This window comes from Theropithecus gelada, chromosome 9, assembly GCF_003255815.1.
Source record: "Theropithecus gelada isolate Dixy chromosome 9, Tgel_1.0, whole genome shotgun sequence".
Lineage (NCBI taxonomy): Eukaryota > Metazoa > Chordata > Mammalia > Primates > Cercopithecidae > Theropithecus > Theropithecus gelada.
The window spans coordinates 27646148-27664917 of record NC_037677.1 but is presented as its reverse complement, the minus strand read 5'-3'; the positions used below and the strand labels follow the sequence as shown (position 1 = coordinate 27664917).

The 18770-nt window shown below is 37.7% G+C and overlaps 1 protein-coding gene across 1 annotated transcript; it reads right to left on the bottom strand.

Moving 5' to 3' along the window:
* Nucleotides 1-17350: 17350 nt before the first annotated feature.
* On the bottom strand, nucleotides 17351-18480 carry EBLN1 (endogenous Bornavirus like nucleoprotein 1; the record flags this gene model as incomplete). The annotated part of the gene is given in 2 exon segments (XM_025395517.1): nucleotides 17351-17805; nucleotides 17808-18480. Coding segments are annotated over 2 exon segments (1128 nt in total), but the record flags the coding sequence as incomplete, so codon positions are not given.
* Nucleotides 18481-18770: the final 290 nt, after the last annotated feature.

The following is an 18770-nucleotide window of genomic DNA, read 5'->3' as shown; positions in this document are numbered from 1 at the left end:
AAACTGACAAAAACAGATAAACAGGAGAAATGCATACATATTTTATTTGATGTTAATATTTTCATGTACATAGGGGCCTTTGGCCTTTGTATAAAGGAAAGGCCAAAAGAAGTGGATAGACCTGACAGCTTGTATACTATCTTAACAGAGTGATAAGTTGTACATACGTGACAAGGCAAAGGAAAAGGTGGTTTGGCTAGGGTGGTAAATTGTGGGAAAGTGACTAGGAAATACATAAGGGAAACTAATCAACAGGAAGGATTATTTTAGTAAGATTTGTTTTACAGATTTATCAGCATCAATTATCTGTCTCTGGTGATAAAAATTGTTCTCCTCTCCAGGGAGGACACCTTTCTCACTAGAAATTTATGTCCTGCTTTTAAGTAGAAAGAAGAAGTCAGAAAGCCCTTCCTGCATCTTCTGTTTCTCAACTGCCTTCAGCTCAAAGTAATCAATGTGCCAACGTGCCATATTTTGAAGTGGCATGTTCTGATCCCCTTCATTTGCTATTCTTGGCTTAGCAAATTTTGCTGAAATATAACATGAATACACTATGATTTTACCACAGGTACTTGATACATGTGTATCAAGTACATCACAATATAAAAATTAAAGATATTAATTTGTTATGTTATGTATTTATTTTCTATAAGAATAAACTCTAGACTAATATGTTCTTTTACTCTAGGTTAGGCCCCTAGATATTTATGTGCCTATTATAAACCATGAATTTAAAGTGTTCTTAATTTTAATTATATTAACTGGCAATTTCTGCTTGATACATCAAGTGTTAAGGATTTAATCCATTTTTTTCTTATATTTGGTAGGTGATTAGGTCCAAAAAAATACCTAATTTTCATACTATTAAAATAAATGTATTTTACTTCATTTTTTTCCCTGAGGTAGGATCTCACTCTGTCACCCAGGCTGGAGAGTGCTGTGGCATGAACATGGCTCACTACAGTCTCAGCCTCCCGGGCTCAAGTGATCCTCCCACCTCAGCCTCACAAGTAGTTCAGACCACAGGCATATACACCCACACCCAGTTTTTTGTTTTGTTTTGTTTTTGTTTTTGTTTTGTAGAGACAAGTTCTCGCTATGTTACCTAGACTGATCTCAAACTCCTGGGCTCGAGTAATTCTCCTGCCTCAGCCTTCCAAAGGATGTAATGTGGACATCAATACCCATCAACACACCTGAGGGTGTGGGGATTATTTGTCACAGTAGAGTACTGATGTCCACATTTTATCATGTGACCGTGCCCTATTTAAAGAGGTAATGTTTTCAAACTAGAATAAGAGGCCATTTTTGTTGTCTCAGTATGGATTTAGCCTAAGTACAGTTTGTAAAAGTTGCTACTCTTGAAAATAAAGCATCATCAGGGAATATTCTGTTAAAACATAGGACACCATGAAAGAATCACACAGGGCAGTGTCAACTGCTCTCAAAGAGAACAAGTAACGATTTTTGCCCTTGATCCATTGGATCCTTGATCTGGTATTACAGTTAAGGTGACGTTAGTATTTAAGTTTTACCATTATTCATAAGAATGGCAGGTAAAAGAGGAAAAACGGTCATCACTGATCTTTATTCCATACCACAATCAAAGGTAAATGATGTTAACTGGATAAGTATTTGGTTTTACATAAGCATTTTTTTCAGGATAAAGTCTGAGTTAATATTTGGTAATGCAGCCTAAAGTTCTTAAGAACCTTCTTCAGTATTGGTTATTGAAATTTTCAAGTTGATTAGACGTGATGCATCCAATGAATCCTTGATATATTTATAGCTAGGAGAGAAAATGAGACTTTGGGGTATCTGGTGTCCTTCACACTTACAGTTTTCATTCATCAAATCATTCATTTTTGTCCTTCATGGGATGAGTAATAGAGAAGGAAACATTAACTATATAAAAACATAGAGTAAATGTATGTCTACACATTGCAATAATTGTTCTGAAAGTGTAAGGGTCAGGCACCATGAGAGAGAATGAGGGAGGGATAGAAGAAGGGTATCAGAGAAAGCCTCTCTGCAAAGCAGTATTTAAGCTGACGTAGGTGTTAGCCAGGAAAAGGGGTAGCATTTCACATTAAGACAGAATCTCAAGTCTGTTTAATTGCAATAATTTACAATGAAATTATATGACCCTCATATACACCCTATTGGACCTAAAGGTATAACATAAAAATATTATAGATCATCTAACAATATGTGAAAATGTCACTCATTAATTTCAAATAGCAATTTGCAATTCTATGGTTATAAACTATTTGGCTTGGGGCAATATATTTCCAGGTCTTATGAAATTATTCATTCTCATTAAACACTAATGATCCTTACTGCGAAGATTAGAGCTAATTAACTACTCCTTTCACCTACATAAATTTATTAGTTACTCATGATGAATCCAGTAAATGTTTCCGTGTTAGTTGGCCAAAGTAAGTATTATGGACCAGCTACCGACACCACTAAGCATGCATGTAAACAAATACTTTGAAAAATAAACAAAGCTATCATTAGGTAATCAAGTTGAAAAACAGATGGACAGCAGAACCAAACATTACGATATATTAAATAGTCATCCACCTAACATTAGTGGGGTACCAAAACATGGTGTTTCCATAGTTACAGGCACTGGTGTACAGGGACTTTGGTGGTGAGTATGGTTACTTCATCACCATTTCAGAATCAAAAGGGTAACTGAAAATGATGGAGGTCATTAGCACTGACTTCCTTGCCTTAAATGCTAACAAGAAGTAGCTGCTTTTTAGAACCAGGAAGATTTCAAACAAAGCCAGCAATGACACCAAGTCATCATTGGCACGAATGGAAGAAAATGAGTTCATCAATGCTTCAGAGCAGAGGAGTGGTTCCCAAAGTGTGATCCAGGTAACAGCAGCATCAGCAGCACCTAATAACTTGTTAGAAATTCATGTTAATGGCTCAGGCTGGGCATGGTGGCTCACGCCTGTAATCCTAGCACTCTGGGAGGCCAAGGCAGGTGGATTACTTGAGCTCAGGAGTTCGAGACCAGCCTGGGCAACATGGTGAAACTCCTTCTCTACAAAAAATACAAAAATTAGCCAGGCATGGTGCTGCGCACCTGTACTCCCAGCTACTTGCAGAGCTGAGGTGGGTGGATCACTTGAGACCAGGAGGCAGAGGTTGCAGTGAGCTGAGATTGTGCCACTTGCACTCCAGCCTGGGTTCAAAAAAAAAAAAAAAGAAAAAGAAAGGAAAAAGAAAAGAAAGAAAGAAAGAAAAAGGCTCCCTACCTTGGCTACTGATCAGAACATCTCAGGGCAAGGCAATCTGTGTTCTAACCAGGTGATCCTGATACATGCTGAAGTTTGAGAACCACTGCCATTGATTTTAAAACAAAACCAGACTCAAAAACTAGCCTCAATTTTCTTGCAATTTTCTAAGAGTTATTTTCTTTCATTTATTTCAATTCAGAACAAATTGAAGCCATGTAATAGCATATCATTTAACTTCAATAACTTAGCAATAAATTTGAATTGTTAAATTTTGAATAAGTTGAACTCTGATCTTGGCATATTTTGAATGTGTTATAAATGTAAGGTTTTTGAAGATTATACAGAGTTTGTGCTGCCATAAATTTTTTTAGTTAGTGCAATTTAAATGCACAGGAAATTAAAATACGACTTATTGACCTAAGAATGTATATTTTCATTTGAAAATTTTTGTATCCTTTAGTATATCTCACACTATATGTATTAAAATTATTTGCCTCACTTTAAGACAGCCTGATATAGAACATATCCAATTCTTTAAAAAATATAGAAAATTAAATATTATTATTCACATCACAAAGAAATCATCTTTGGGCTTAAAACATGTATTTTCTTATATAATTTAAAAATAAATTTATTCACAAAATTCAGTGTCTATACAATTTTTCTGGTACATGTATGACAACCAAATCAACTGTTTTTCAAATGCACTAATTTTTAAGTATTCTGTGCACATGTAACGTATCCTATACATGTCCTACCACTAGGCTGAAGCAGAGTCTGACATCCTATAAGAGGATTTTGCATAATCTATCTTTTGCTCCATACAGTGCATTTCTAAAAATCCGTTTGATCTAGAGACAGGGTCTTGCTGTGTTGCCCAGGCTGGTCTTGAACTGCTCGGCTCACGCAATCTTCCTACCTCAGCCTCCTCAGTAGCTGGGACTACAGGTATGCACCACTGTGCCTGGAAACATTGCATTTTCAGAGGTGTCCTAATACTGTGAATAAATCACTAAACAAACTTCCCAAAATATAATTAAACCTATGTGTGAACGAAAGGGCTATCTTTGATCAGACGTTACTCTGGTGCCATAGGTTGCTCTATAAGGAAGCATGTCAGGCAGTGTTTTGAGTCACTGAAAATTAATATTACAACCAGGCAACCATGTAACATATAAATAAGAACTCTGCCATCTTGGAGCAGAGGAGATGGGCTGAGAAAGGCTGCAGAGCAGCAAGAGAAGCATGTTAATTCTAGGGGAAGAGTTTGATGAACAAAATGCAAGAATAAGAGAGTTGGAGTTTCCTATGTTCCCCATTATGAAAGTCTCAAGGGTTCTCCAGAAAGAACAAGGAGCTACAGCTATTATTAACACAATTCACAAACTATAATGTGGAGTGGAGTTTCCTCCTGGTAAAGACCTGGAGATAAAGCTAGGAACAAGAAATTTCACCTGGTCTATATGTAATGACATTCCATTATCAATTCTTTTAAATTTGTTAACGTGTATTTTATGGCTCAGAATGTGGTCTATTTTGGTGAATGTTCCGTGTGACCTTGATTAAAATGTGTATTCTGCTGTTGTTGGATGACGCTGTCTATGGACATCAGTTATACCCAGTTGATTGATGGCAATGAATTCAACTATGTCCTTACTGATTTTCTGCCTGCTGGATCTGTCCGTTTTGACAGAGCGTGTTGGAGTCTTCAACTGTAATGGTGGATTCATCTATTTTTCCTTGCAGTTCTATCACTTTTTCCCTCCTGGAGTTTGCTGTTCTGTTGGTAGGTGCACACACATTAAGAAATGTTGGCCGGGCCCGGTGCCTCATGCCTGTAATCCCAGCACTTAGGGAGGTCAAGGTAGGTGGATCACGAGATCAGGAGATGGAGACCAGCCTGGCCAACATCTCTACTAAAAATACAAAAATTAGCTGGGTGTGGTGGCATGCGCCTGTAATCCCAGCTATGTGGGAGGCTGAGGCAGGAGACTTGCTTGAACCCGGGAGGCAGAGGTTGCAGTGAGCTGAGGTCACACCATTGCACTCCAGCCTGGGCAACAAGAGTGAAACTCTGTCTCAAAAAAAAAAAAAAAAAAATTGTTATGTCTTCTTGGAGAACTGTCCCTTTTATCATTATGTAATGCCCCTCTTTTACACTGATAATTTTACTTGCTGTGAAGTCTTCTGTCTAAAATTAATATAGCTACTCCTGTTTTCTTTTGACTAGGTATATATGTATCTTTTAAGTGGTTTTCTTATCAGCACCATATAGTTGAGTCTTGTTTTTTTATCCACTCTGACCATTGATGTTCACAGTGATTGTTGATATAGTTGGATTAATAGCTTTCACTCTTTCTTCTGGCTTTTGTGGTTTCAGCCGAGCATTTTATATGATTCCATTTCTCTCTTTTTTTTTTTTTTTTTGGAGACAAGGTCTCACTCTGTTATGCAGGCTGGAGGGCAGCGGCTCAATCTTAGCTCACTGACTCAGCGTCCCGGGTCTGGGACTATAGGCATGCACCACCATGCCAAGTTAATTTTTTGTATTTTTTGGTAGAGATGGGGTTTCGCCATATTGCCCAGGCTGGTCTTGAACTCCTGGACTCAAGCAATCCTCCCGTTTCAGCCTCTTGAAGTGTTGAGATTACAGGCACTAGCCAGGTAATCAGTCATGGCACCCAGCTGTTTTCTCTCCTTTCTTAGCATACCAATTATACTTCTTTTTTAAAAAAACTTTTAGTAGTTGTCCTAGAGTTTGCAATATATATTTAAAGCTAATCGAAGCCCACTTTCAAATAACACTACCAGTTCCCAGATAGTGTGAATGCCTTACAAAAACAAAATAATCCTAATTATTCCCTCCTGTCTCTTGTATCATTGCTGTCATTAATTTCACTTAAATATAGCATATATAAATATATATGTATAGTCATGTGTTGCTTAATGACAAGGCTACAGTCTAAGAAATGTGTCATTAGGTGATTTTGTCACTATGTGAACACCATAGTGTATACTTACACAAACCTAGATGGTCTAGCCCACTACACACCTAGGCTGTATGGTGTAGCCTATTGCTCAGGCTACAAAGCAGTACAGCATGTTACTATACTGAGTACTGTAGGTAATTCTAATACAATGGTAAGTACCCGTGTATTTAAACATATCTAAGGAGAAAAAGTACAATAAAAATACACTATTATAATCTTATGGGACCACCATTGTATATGTGGTTTGTCATTGACTAAAACATCATCATGTGGTTCATGACTGTATATACGTATATGTATACTGTGTATATATATGTATTATGTGTACATATCCCATAGGCACAGATAAGATATATACATAAACATACATAATCAAATACATTGTTGCCATTATTGTTTAGAACAAATTGTTATCTGTTAGGTCAATTAATAATAAGAAAAATAAGTATTTTACCTTTTCCTTTTTTTTTTCAAACGGCGCCTCACTCTGTTGCCTAGGCTGGAATGCAGTGGCACCTTCATGGCTCACTGCAGCCTCAACCTCTTGGAGTCAAGCAATCCTCCCACCTCAGCCTCCCAAGTAGCTGGGACTACAGGCATGCACCACCATGTCCGGCATATTTTTTAATATTTTGTAGAGATGAGGTCTCAATATGTTGCCCAGACTGGTCTTGAACTCTATTTTACCTTTTCTTATTCCATCTTTGTTGTTCTTCCTTTCTCTATGTAGATCCCAGTTTCTGACCTATATTATTTTTCTCTTCTCTAAAGGACTTCTTTTAACATTTCTTGCAAGTCAGGTCTGCTGGCAACAAATTCCCTCAATTTCTGTTTGTCTGAGAAAAGTCTTTATTTCTCCTTTACTTTTGAAGGACAATTTTACAGGATACAGGAATCTAGGTTGGTGGTTATTTTTCCTTACAGCTTTAAATATTTCACTCTCTCCTGGTTTGCATGATGTCTGAAGAGAAGTCCAATGTAATTCTTACTTTCATTCCCCTATAGGTAAGGTTTTTTTTCCGCCCCCCCCGGTGTCTTTCAGGATTTTTTTCTTTATCTTTGATCTTTTGTAGTTTGAAACTTCAAACTACAATTTCTCCAATTTTTCCATATGCCTCAGGGCAATTTTTTGGTATTTATCTCGCTTAATGTTTTCTGAGTTTCCTGAATCTGTGGTTTCATATCTGACATCAATTTGGAGAAAATTCTCATTCATTATTATTTTAAATATTTCTTCTGTTCCTTTCTTTCTTTCTTCTCCTTCTGGTATTTCTATTTAATATATACACCTTTTGTAGCTGTCCTACAGTTCTTTGATATTATATTCTGTTTTTCTCAGTCTTTGTTATCTTTGCCATTCAGTGTTGAGCGTTTATATTGAGATATCCTGAAGCTCAGAGATTTTCTCCTTAGCTGTGTCTACTAAGAAGTCCAAAGGCATTTTCCAATTCTGTTACAGTGCTTTTTGGTTCTTCCTTAGAATTTTCATCTCTCTGCTTACATTGCCCATTTGCTCTTGCATGCTATTTTATCCATTCGAGCCCTTAGCATATTAATCATAGCTGTTTTAAATTCCCTGTCTGATAATTTCAATATCCCTGTCATGCCTGGTTCTGATGCTTGCTTTGTCTCTTCGAACTGTTTTTTGTCTATCAGTATGCCTGGTAATTTTTTTTCTGGATAGACAGGATGTACTGGGTAAATGACTGCCATAATAGGCCTTTCGTAATATGATGGAAGGTATGGAGGAAGAGGAAGCATTCATTAGTCCTATAATCAGGCCTCCATTGTTTAGTGAGGCTGTACCTTTAGACTATGAACTTCATAAGTGTTTCTCAGTTTTTTTCTCCACCCTTTAGTGGGACAGGATGGCTAGAATTGGATGGGTATGTCCCTTCCTCCAGGTCAGTTAAGCTCTGATAAACCCAAGGTTAAGTTCTGCTTAAATAGATTCTCCTGAGGGCAGACCTTGTTAAGAAGAACTAAGTGCTCTGGCATATTTCAAAATGCTTCCTTTTTCCTTCCCCTGCCCAAAGCACAAGGGAATTTTTCTCTGATATTTACTGTGAGCATCTGGTTGAGCTTCTAGGGGTAAAACACAGAAACCCCATGACTGGGTCCCCCTGGAGTTTTTAACTCGCAGATATGCCTACATCTAGCCTCTGTCAGTTTTTCAATTACACTTCAGGATTTCTGAGGCAGTTTCTCCTCCATATGCTATGATTCTCTGTGTCTGCCTGTCTGCTTCTCCAATTTTAAGCACAACATTTTGCCCTGTGACTTCACTTCTCTTATACATCTAAGAGGTGTGGTTGAAATTTTCATTTGTTAGGATAGGATGGTAACTTCCTAGTTCCTCACATGTGGAACCAGGAATCCAAAGCCTCTTTTTTTCTATATATACTATTATAACTAAATTACGGAATATATCTGCTTAAAGATAATTAAGAATTGAAATGAACTCTAAACCGTATTGTTTCCTCATTAAATAGGGATACTACTATCTATGTTTCGCAATGTTGAGAAGATTAAATAATCCCATGTATGTGAAGTCCTTCAGATAGTCCCTGGCATACAGTAAGAGCGCACATCTACATCATCATGATCAAGATCACCATTGAATGAATCATGTCATCTTTACCGTCATGCTCTTTGTTTTATACACAAAATCTGACAATACTAGTATTATGAGTCTTCCAGAGTCAGAACTCAACATTTGTCCTAAATCTAAACTTCAGTTAAATCTCACCTCCACCATAGAAAGGATGAAAGTAAGCCACATTTAACACAATTCCTCCTCCCCATGGCACAGTTTCAGAAACTTCTCCAAACATATATTAATTATTTTAAATTCAGGAAAATCAGCAACTTGCCATGATTTATAAACAATCAGATGTTCCAATTAATTACCAGATAATTTTAGAACTGAAATGAAATTATCTAGACCAAACACTCATGGTATAAGGCACAGAATGGTTAAGAGCATGCCCACAGCCGCTCTGCAAGTCAGACTGGCACAAAGCTCCTGAACACACTATGCCAGGCTGTCTTCATTATGGATGCATCAGGTAACCTACACTATGCAAAAAGAGCTTCCATTTCTCATGTTAAATAGTGTGCTGTCAAAGAATGGCTAGGCTTTCCTTCTTTACAAATATTTTTACACAAAACACTCAATTATTTGAGTTTCCAACAAAACAAAACAAAAAGACACTAAAAACACTAGTTTATAATCCCAGCACTTTGGGAGGCCAAGGCGGGTGGATCACGAGGTCAGGAGATCGAGACTATCCTGGCTAACATGGTGAAACCCCGTCTCTACTAAAAATACAAAAAATTAGCCGGGCACGGTGGCGGGTGCCTGTAGTCCCAGCTACTTGGGAGGCTGAGGCGGGAGAATGGCGTGAACCCGGGAGGCGGAGCTTGCAGTGAGCCGAGATCACACCACTGCACTCCAGCCTGGGAGACACAGTGAGACTCCGTCTCAAAAAAAAAAAAAAAAAAAAAAAAAAAAAAAAAACACACTAGTTTAGGTATTTTAGCTCAAATAATATTTCACATATCAGAATTTAAAAATGTTTTATGTGTGAACACTATCAAGTCACTATGTATATCTAAAGCATATAAATTATACACATTATATAGTAATATTTAACATTCATGTGTGTTACTAAAAATTCTGAATACTAAAGCAATTAATTGACTCAGATTCCAAAAAGATAACTGTAGGATGCAAGTGGCTTTTTTACTTATGACATAGTTTATTTTCCAAAACAATTTAAAATAATTCTTATGATGTTTATCTAAGTGCATCATTTACACACTCATCTTCCACCATCTAAAACACCAGCCCTCCTTTTCCTAAAGTAAATTTATATTTGGAGAAAGGTTTTGATAAGAGATTTTTTTTCCAGCCTGGAATTTGATAAGCTTATCAGTTTGAGATAAACTCCAGTTTCACAAACTGGCTAGAAAATTCAATGTCATTCTAGGGACAACATGATTTCTAATATTATCAGTTTTATTTGTATCTTCTCCAATTCTTGTTATATGCAAGTGATAAGAATTCCTTTAAGTTGTCTGCCTGGGCAACCAGGCTCCCTTGGTGAAGGAGTTTGTCAGCCTTGGGTCCTGTTGCTTCTTTGAGTAGACTCTAAAATGTATCCAGTTCAGGGCAGAAGCCTCCATATTAGGACTTTTCTTGTTCTTGTTTGTTTCTTTGCCCCATTCCCCACCCTACCCCTTTAAATCTGTTTACTTTTGCAAATGGAAAACATCAGCGAATCTATCTAAGCTTAAAAGAAAAGAATAGGCCGTTATAAAAACATCTACCATAACCAAGATTATCTATTATCTCCTTCAATTTCCAGGTGCAAAAAGAAATAAACTTCAGCTTTTCTAAATTTCTGTTTCATGTCATTGTATTTTTCAAAAGAAATACAAAATATAGAAAGGCTACTATCTTGGTTCTTACTAGGAAGAAAACAGAACAAAGCAGGGTTAAAAATAAAACCACAAAATCAAACTAGTAAGATCAAGAAAGAACTAAATACAAGCAACAGAGTCTATAATTTCCAAAGAAGATTCACTCTGGAGTATTTTTCTTCACTTCTCTTGAGAAAGTTGTCAAAGTTGGCCACACCTGTAATCCCAGCGCTTTGGGAGGCTGAGGTGGGTGGATCACCTGAGGTCAGGAGTTTGAGACCAGTCTGGCCAACATGGTGAAACCCTGTCTCTACTAAAAATACAAAAACTAGCCAGCGTGGTGGTGTGTGCCTGTAATCCCAGCTACTCAGGAGGCTGAGGCAGGAGAATCACTTGAGCCCACGAGGCAGAGGATGCAGTAAGCCAAGGTCATGCCACTGCACTCCAGCCTGGGCAACAGAGTGAGACTCCATCTCCAAAAAAAAAAAAAAAAGAAAAAGAAAGTTGTCAAAGTTCAGAACAATATAACTTTTTTTAAACAACAGTTTTTCTTATTTATATACAATGACATGTTTTATGGAAAAGCAGAGAATAAAACATGGACAAGGGAAAAATTAGTTCCTAAAACACTTCTTCTAACATTTCAGTTACAGTTGAAACTTCATAAGGAGTACTCCTTCCCATTCTGGAATCTCACTCCATAGAAGCGGCTGTTTCTTCTAATTTATATTACTATATTTCAAAATAACCCCTTCTCCTGCCTTCCTACCTCCCTTCCCTCCTCTCCCCTCCCCCTCTCCCTTCCTGTTTCATTTAAGGGACAGGGTTTCCATCACCCCAGCAGAAGTACAGTGGCAAGATCATAGCTCACTGCAGCCTGGAACTCCTGGGCTGAAGCAATCTTCCTGCCTCAGCTTCCTAAGTAGCTGGGACTACAGGCATGAGCCACCATACCAAACTAATTTTTAAATTTTTCTTGTAGAGATGAGGTCTCACTACATTGCCCAAGCTGGTCTTGAACTCCTGGGCTCAAGCAATCCTCCTGCCTTGACCTCCCAAAGTGTTGGGATTACAGGCGTGAGCCATGGCACCCAGCTATTCTATTTCTTGTGGGGGTTTTTGTTGTTGTTCTTGTTCTTAATATTGTCTTTTGACTTTTTCCTATGGAAAGTCAAGATTTCTTACCTACCCACCCCTACCAAACAAGCAAACCACTTTACTTTCCCCCAATTATAGTTACAGCATAATGAATCAACTTTCTATAATTCATAATTACAACCATAAATCTGCACAGCTAAGTCACATAGGGTTCTATAAGTTTTCCCAGATATTTTATTTTGCTTGGTTTTTTTCTGTCTCTATCTTGAATTGATTCACACACTCTCCAAAGCAAACCTCCAACCTTCTGAGGGGTTGAGGAAAGGTAGCCACCCAGCCCTGAAAAGGGAAGGAGGTAATCTGGAAGCCCAAAGCCTTTCAAATAATTCTTTGAATGTCAGTGCCACTTTGTACTCCCTATTTTAGAGGTTTCTGCTTCCTACAAATTCCTGTGGCTTTCTGGGGTTCTGCAGAGAGAAGTGGCTTTTTTGGCTGGCTCCCCACCCAAGGTCTTGGGCATCATATTCATGCCACTAAATTAGTTATCCCTCGTTTTGCTTTCCTGATCTTCCATCTCCGTTGACATCTTTTGTCTGTTGTCATTTCTTCTGCCATTCTCCTTGTTCTTTTTTAATCCTTTAATATCATTTTAGTGTGGTTTACAGAGGGAACATATATAAATGCATCTGTTCAATCCACCATGTTTAACCGGAAGCCTTTGTGCTGATTGTTTGTAAGGCATGATTAGGTATATTTTTAAAAAAATATCATCACACCCATTTCTCTTTTGTCTATTCAAAGTTATCTGCAGGTAAGTCTGATTAACTAATTAGAATGGATTTTTTTTTTTTTTTAAGTGGGGACAACACCTAGTCCTAAGCAAAACTGTAAAGCTGATGAGATTCACATCGAATGCTTTTAGCTTGCCCATTCTTTTGCCATTTTCCCCACTTGATGGCACCCTTTTCCAATATCCATTATCTTCATGGTCCCTCCAGAAACTAGATGGGGTAGTGGGGTGTGCAGAACAAATGTGCCTGGGAACTTATTCATACTAGAATGTAAATGATTGACAGCATTATAATGGTATTTGTATAATGGTACTTCCCAGTATACAAAAACAATGCAACTCCTCAGCTGAAATTAAGATAAACTGGAATTTCCAAAGATGTGTTTTAGAAACTTTCTCTGGGAGCAGGAATGTGTTGGGAGGAGTGAAGTAGAGGAAAATGAGCAAGAAGGGACAAAGAAAATGAAACGGCAATGAAAATCAGAGACGAGAGATTGGCGATAATGTCCGATTTCAAGAGATTTTTTTTCCTTCCTATACATGCAAATCTTGAAAATTCCAGGGTAAAAACATTAAGAAAACAAAGTTCTATGGACTTCAGAAGTTATAACAAGAGATATGGCACTGGGAAAATGTAAATATCATAAAATTTCTTACATGCCTGGTGAACAAATTATAAAAATGTGTCCCAAATTCCATTTATGCTCCTACCTAATATTAATTAGTGGCCTCACTTTTCTGATGAATGACATTAGTAGCCAGAACACTCAGATTTCAGATCAGAGAAATTTAATTTTTTTGACTACTCCAGCAACAATATAAAGGAAAAGAAGCCATTATTTACCAGAAGAAATAGCATCGTTTTTTGACATGACAATCAAGGAACCCTAATGGCTACTGGAAATGATGACTGGGCCTTTCTAGGTACATGATCTCTAAGGGGCTTTGGCCAGCACAAGCAGAGAATGAAGCTGTCTTCAGAAAAAAAAAAAAAAAAAAAGAAACACTCATGCATCAGCCTTACTGAGCTTCTTAAAGTATGTTTAGATATACATGGACAGGAATTCTAATTTGCTCATCCATAAAACAAAGAGATTGGCTTAGGTTTGTGGTTCCCAGTGCAGGCATGTTAAGCGACTTCCCTCTGTCATTAAATTTCCACCAGTCCACAGCATAGCAAGGAAAGAAGGGCTGTGTAACAGCTGTCCATGAAGCCAACTTTTCTCAATTTAAACAACCGTCCTCTATTGTGAAATTGAGTCCCACCTTTTATGAAAGAGTGATGAAAATGGACAGCAGTTTTTCTTTACTTCCTCCTTCTCCTCTCCCTACTGTTAAATCTTGGTTAGCAAAATTTAAAACTTAAAGGATTTGCATTGAACGCCAACATTTATAAGATTTTAAAAATGCAAACACCTGCTGATCAATGATAGCTAAAGTTTCTGCCAATATTTATGCAAATTAACTCAAAACAGTCCTCCAGTTTTTTTACACCAGAGAATCTCAACATAGTTATTTTAAACCTCAGTCTTTCTCTTACACTGTTAAACTTCTATGTTGGTCTATGTTTAAATTATGGGTAAAAACTATTTAAAATGCATCAAATACTCAATTGAAGGTCAACATTGGTAGTTCTAGGGTCCACCTAGATGCTTGGTGATGGCAGACTAGTTGAGAGGAAAGCTACAGGAATTGCCTTTAAAATGAATTACACAGTAAGCACACTTTGCTTAAATTGTATATTACAGATTAATGACGATAGCAGTAATAGATCTCTAAAGACATTTTTATTCATTCACTCTATTCGATTATAAGAAAATGTCAATCACCTGTAACAAAGAAGAACAATAAGTATATGAAATCACTTTAATATGCAAGTGAATATAGTGATGCTTTCACTTTGTTTCATGTGTGTGTGTCCCCCTCCCCCACCCACTCTCTGGTATTGGAGCAAGTTCTCCCTGGCTAATGACATCAAGCTAATCTCCATCAGGGTTGGTAGATCTAGTGTCCGTGCTTGATAAGAACAGGCGTTTTATAAATCTTTGATCTTAAAGATCACATTTACTCTAAAAGTACTAAATGAGGGCTCACAGACTTGAGCCGCTCTCTGGGATCTGCAATTCACCTTGGACTGTTGCCAAATAACTTCACCTCTTTGTGCCCTCAGCCTCCTGGTCTATAAGTGGGGAGAATAATATCTCAGTAGATCCTCAAGACACTCGTGAGGTAGATAACAGTCAGGAAAATTCTTTGAAAAATATGAAGCATAAAATGTTTAAAAGGTTATTTAAAATACTTAAAGGTATGTTCAGATTCAATAAACATCATTTCCTGACTTAGGACTTCCAGAATATATCCTTATTTGTGTACAGCATTCAATTCAAATACCATAAATTACTATGAATTTTTATTCATTCGTGTACAACCACTAGCTTTTCCATTTACTCCCAGTTACTTGTATCTCCACCAACACAGTGACCTCCACCAACCCAGAAACCACAGACAAAAGTCTGTGCTTTCTAAAAATGGCTCCATGAGGCAATTCCTTCATGATGGTTAATGAAAGTCTATGTTGCCCTACAAAATGCCACTAAAAGTTCTAATCTAACTTTTCTATGGAATTTCTTTTCCTAGTCCATTGTTCAGTTTACTGTGAGAAACCAAATGATTTCAAGATCCAGAAACCAAATAGAGAGAAGAGAGTGATTCATCTGAAGGAATACTAGCAGCTACAAATCCATTAGCAGCTGGATTTAGGGACCTCCAGCAGTGGGTTTCCCAATATTTCAAGTATGAGAACTCTGTTTTAATGTTCAGATCCCTCCACAACTGAAAATTATATAATGACCAAAAAAGAAACTATAAAATTAGTGGTGCTTTTGAGTGAATTTGTATTTTTCTAATCATAACGACATCTGTATACATTTGAGAATTAGCACACAATGATTGGTAAGCATAGAGTTGGAGAAATTTCACCAGGTTTTGACTCATACGATGGCAACCACTGTCTCACAGCTAACTCTAGCCACGTTTTTTACCCTCCAATAGAAAATAATGAATTTCCCTCTTAAAATGAGAGAGAATAATAAAAATTCAGAAATTGATGTAGCAAGTTTCTGCCTTATTGGTTGTCTTTTTAAATCTGGGAACTGACTGGTTTTTAATCCAAGTCATCTATTGTTAGGGAAAGAAAATCTTGGCAAGTTGTTGAATCTTTTAAAAGTCATAAGGGGAACGTGTTTACTGTCTGTGACAGTGGTTCTCAACAATGTCTGATTTAACAACTCTTTTTTATAAGGATTATGCTGTAATGACTCCCTTTGATAGCCTATTTTATCTACCGAGTGAAATAAACCATCCTAAACAGCAATATATGACTTCTCATGATTCTGTGGGTTGACTGGGCAGTTCTGCTTGACAAAGTAACAGCAGCTGGGGCTCTGGGCCCCTAAGAAGTCAAAGTGGCCTCACTCACATAACTGAGCTGGCACTGGCTGCTAATCCAGAGCTCAGCTGGGGCTGCTGGCCTAGGACCACCCTTTTCTTCAGGTCAACCTCTCATGTGGCTTCTTGGGCTTCCTGGTAGCATGGCAGCAAGGTTCAAAGAAAGAGCATTCCTGGAAGCAAAGGTGGAAGCTGCAAGCCTCTTAAGGCCAAGCCCCAAACTTACACAACATTATTTCACTGCATTCTATTGCCAAAACAGGTCACAGGACCAGCCCACATTCAAGGAAAGGGAAAACAGATCCCACCTCTTGATGTTGAAATGGCGGTTATATTCGATGTACATGTGGGGCGGGCGCGGTGGATCACACCTGTAATCCCAGCACTTTGGGAGGCCGAGGAGTTCGAGACCAACCTGGGCAATACAAAAAATTAGCTGGGCGTGCGTCTGTAGTCCCAGCTTTTTGGGAGACTGAAGCGCGAGAATCGCTTGAGCCTGGGAGGCGGAAGTTGCAGTGAGCAGAGATCGCGCCACCGCACACCTGGCTTGGTCTGCAGAAAGAAAATAGATGTGGAATGGGAGATATTGCTATGGCCACCTTTGGAAACATAATCCATTACATATTTGGGAATGAAATTCCTGGGTGATATAATCTAACTACATAAACAATGTTTTAGAAATGAAAATAGCATCTCAACAGTTTAACAGAGAACTAAAAGGAAAATAATTCACACCATGTATTTCAATATGTAAATGCTCAGATATGACTACACTACAAGATCCATTAAAATAGCCAGATCCTTGCACTGACTTAATGATTACATTTTGATTTAAGAAAAGATAATAACTCATTCCATAAAAGAGATCTCCTGAAATGAACAGAGGTACAGGAGAACACCAGAACTATAACAAAAAATTGTGCTAGGATAAATAATGCATCAGATTTATTTCAACATAATTATAAAAAATCATCAAGACAAATTAGAGAAGAAATACAATAATCTTAAAAACGATCTGGGCCTTATCTATAAAGAATAAAATTTAAAAACGCATGTGACTACAGAAAACATTTCAATTATTTCAAAATTCTACCACATGTCAAAGCATATTCTTAGCCTCCAGTACTTAAAAAGACTTTGGAGATCACATCTTTCAGTGGCCACAGAATATTGGATGGATTCTTTTAAAGAAATAAATAAAAGATTATAGAGAAGTTACAATAGATGTCAGAGACATATCAGACCAAGATTGAAAACAATAGGTAACACTCAGATAATTTTAGAATGTGATTTTCACATAATTTCTTTTTATATGTAAATACAAGGATTAGTTCACGTATTTGTTAGTCAAATCCTGAACTCCCGTACCCGCGAAGGATGTTAAGTGTATATGGATCCATGTCACTTCCTCTGGAGATTTTCCGAGCAGATGTCATTCAAACTAGAGGGAGTGTAATAGTTGATCCTGGTATAAAGTAAAGGGCTTCAAATCCAGAAAATGTGGGATTCCTTCTTTTGGCCCAGTAGTTTGCTGCTGTTGCTAGGTTTGGGAACATTCGTGGTGATAGCTCCCCAATAACAGGGTGGCGAAGTACACCCCCAAATTCAAAGAAATCTCCAAGTGCCCTTTTAACCAGTGCTTTCTTCTGCTCAAAAACTGGAATCTCAGACACAACAGCAGGTAAAGCAATGGAACCATCCATGCACTGATCCAGGAACATTCCCACAGTGTAGTAGGTCGTCATCTGTGCTTTGCTGGCAACTACTTTAACTTGATCAAGTAGCTCACATGCAGGGATTCAAATTCTCCGAATAGAAATGTGAACATTAATCCTCCAACCCATGGTCTTGAGTTGATCCAATATATAGCTGGCCCTGCATTATAGTTAATTAATAAATCAGCACTTTTACCATGCAAATGTCTTCCAATGGATATCATCATTGCCTTCAATTGTCTCTGTACTTGGAGGCTGTTGGTGCATATCGGGTCACTCGATCCAGCAGCAACGCCTATCAGAAGATCACAGCAGTGACGGAGAATTGATGACATCTCAAGGGCAGTGAAGTTAGGCATAACATCTTCGAATTTGCTAGCATAAAGAGCATCTGTTTCCTTGTTCTCATTCCCAATCACAATATTAGACCTTTTGCTCACACCAACACTGAGTAGTGCCTTGCGTAATCCATCAAATATAAAACACAAAAATACTAAGCTTGGGGTTGTAAGGTGAAAATGAGATCTGTGTGCTGGGTCTAGCATAGACTTTCTTGCTTTTTCAATGTCCTTGACATCTCCAATGCCAGGTTGGGGCTCCAATGCATCTGCTGGATACTGTCTGCTCTTCCCAGAGAGCTCAAATCTCCCTTGAAAGTAATGGAAGCTGCTCCCATCCATTGTATTGTCTTGTGGGCTGCTGGTCTGTGGGTTCTTTCTTGGGCGGGATATTGTGGGTGATTGTTTGTGATTTTCACACAATTTTGTATTGCATTAAAAAAATACAGAGAATGGCAATAATACAAAATATTTTTAAAATAACATTTATTAATGTATTGTGACTTCTGTATTTCATTTACTTCTTAGTAATATTCAGTTTTTTAGTCTAGTAATTTCCAAATCTCCTCAATTACACAACATAATTTTGATTTTTCTTGCTTTTGCAATAAATGTGCAGCTGCATTAAAATCCTTTCCCCTGTAAACTGTGAACACCAGAGCTATGCCAACAGAGAGACGAGTCAACCACTGATTTCGAGCACAAAATTT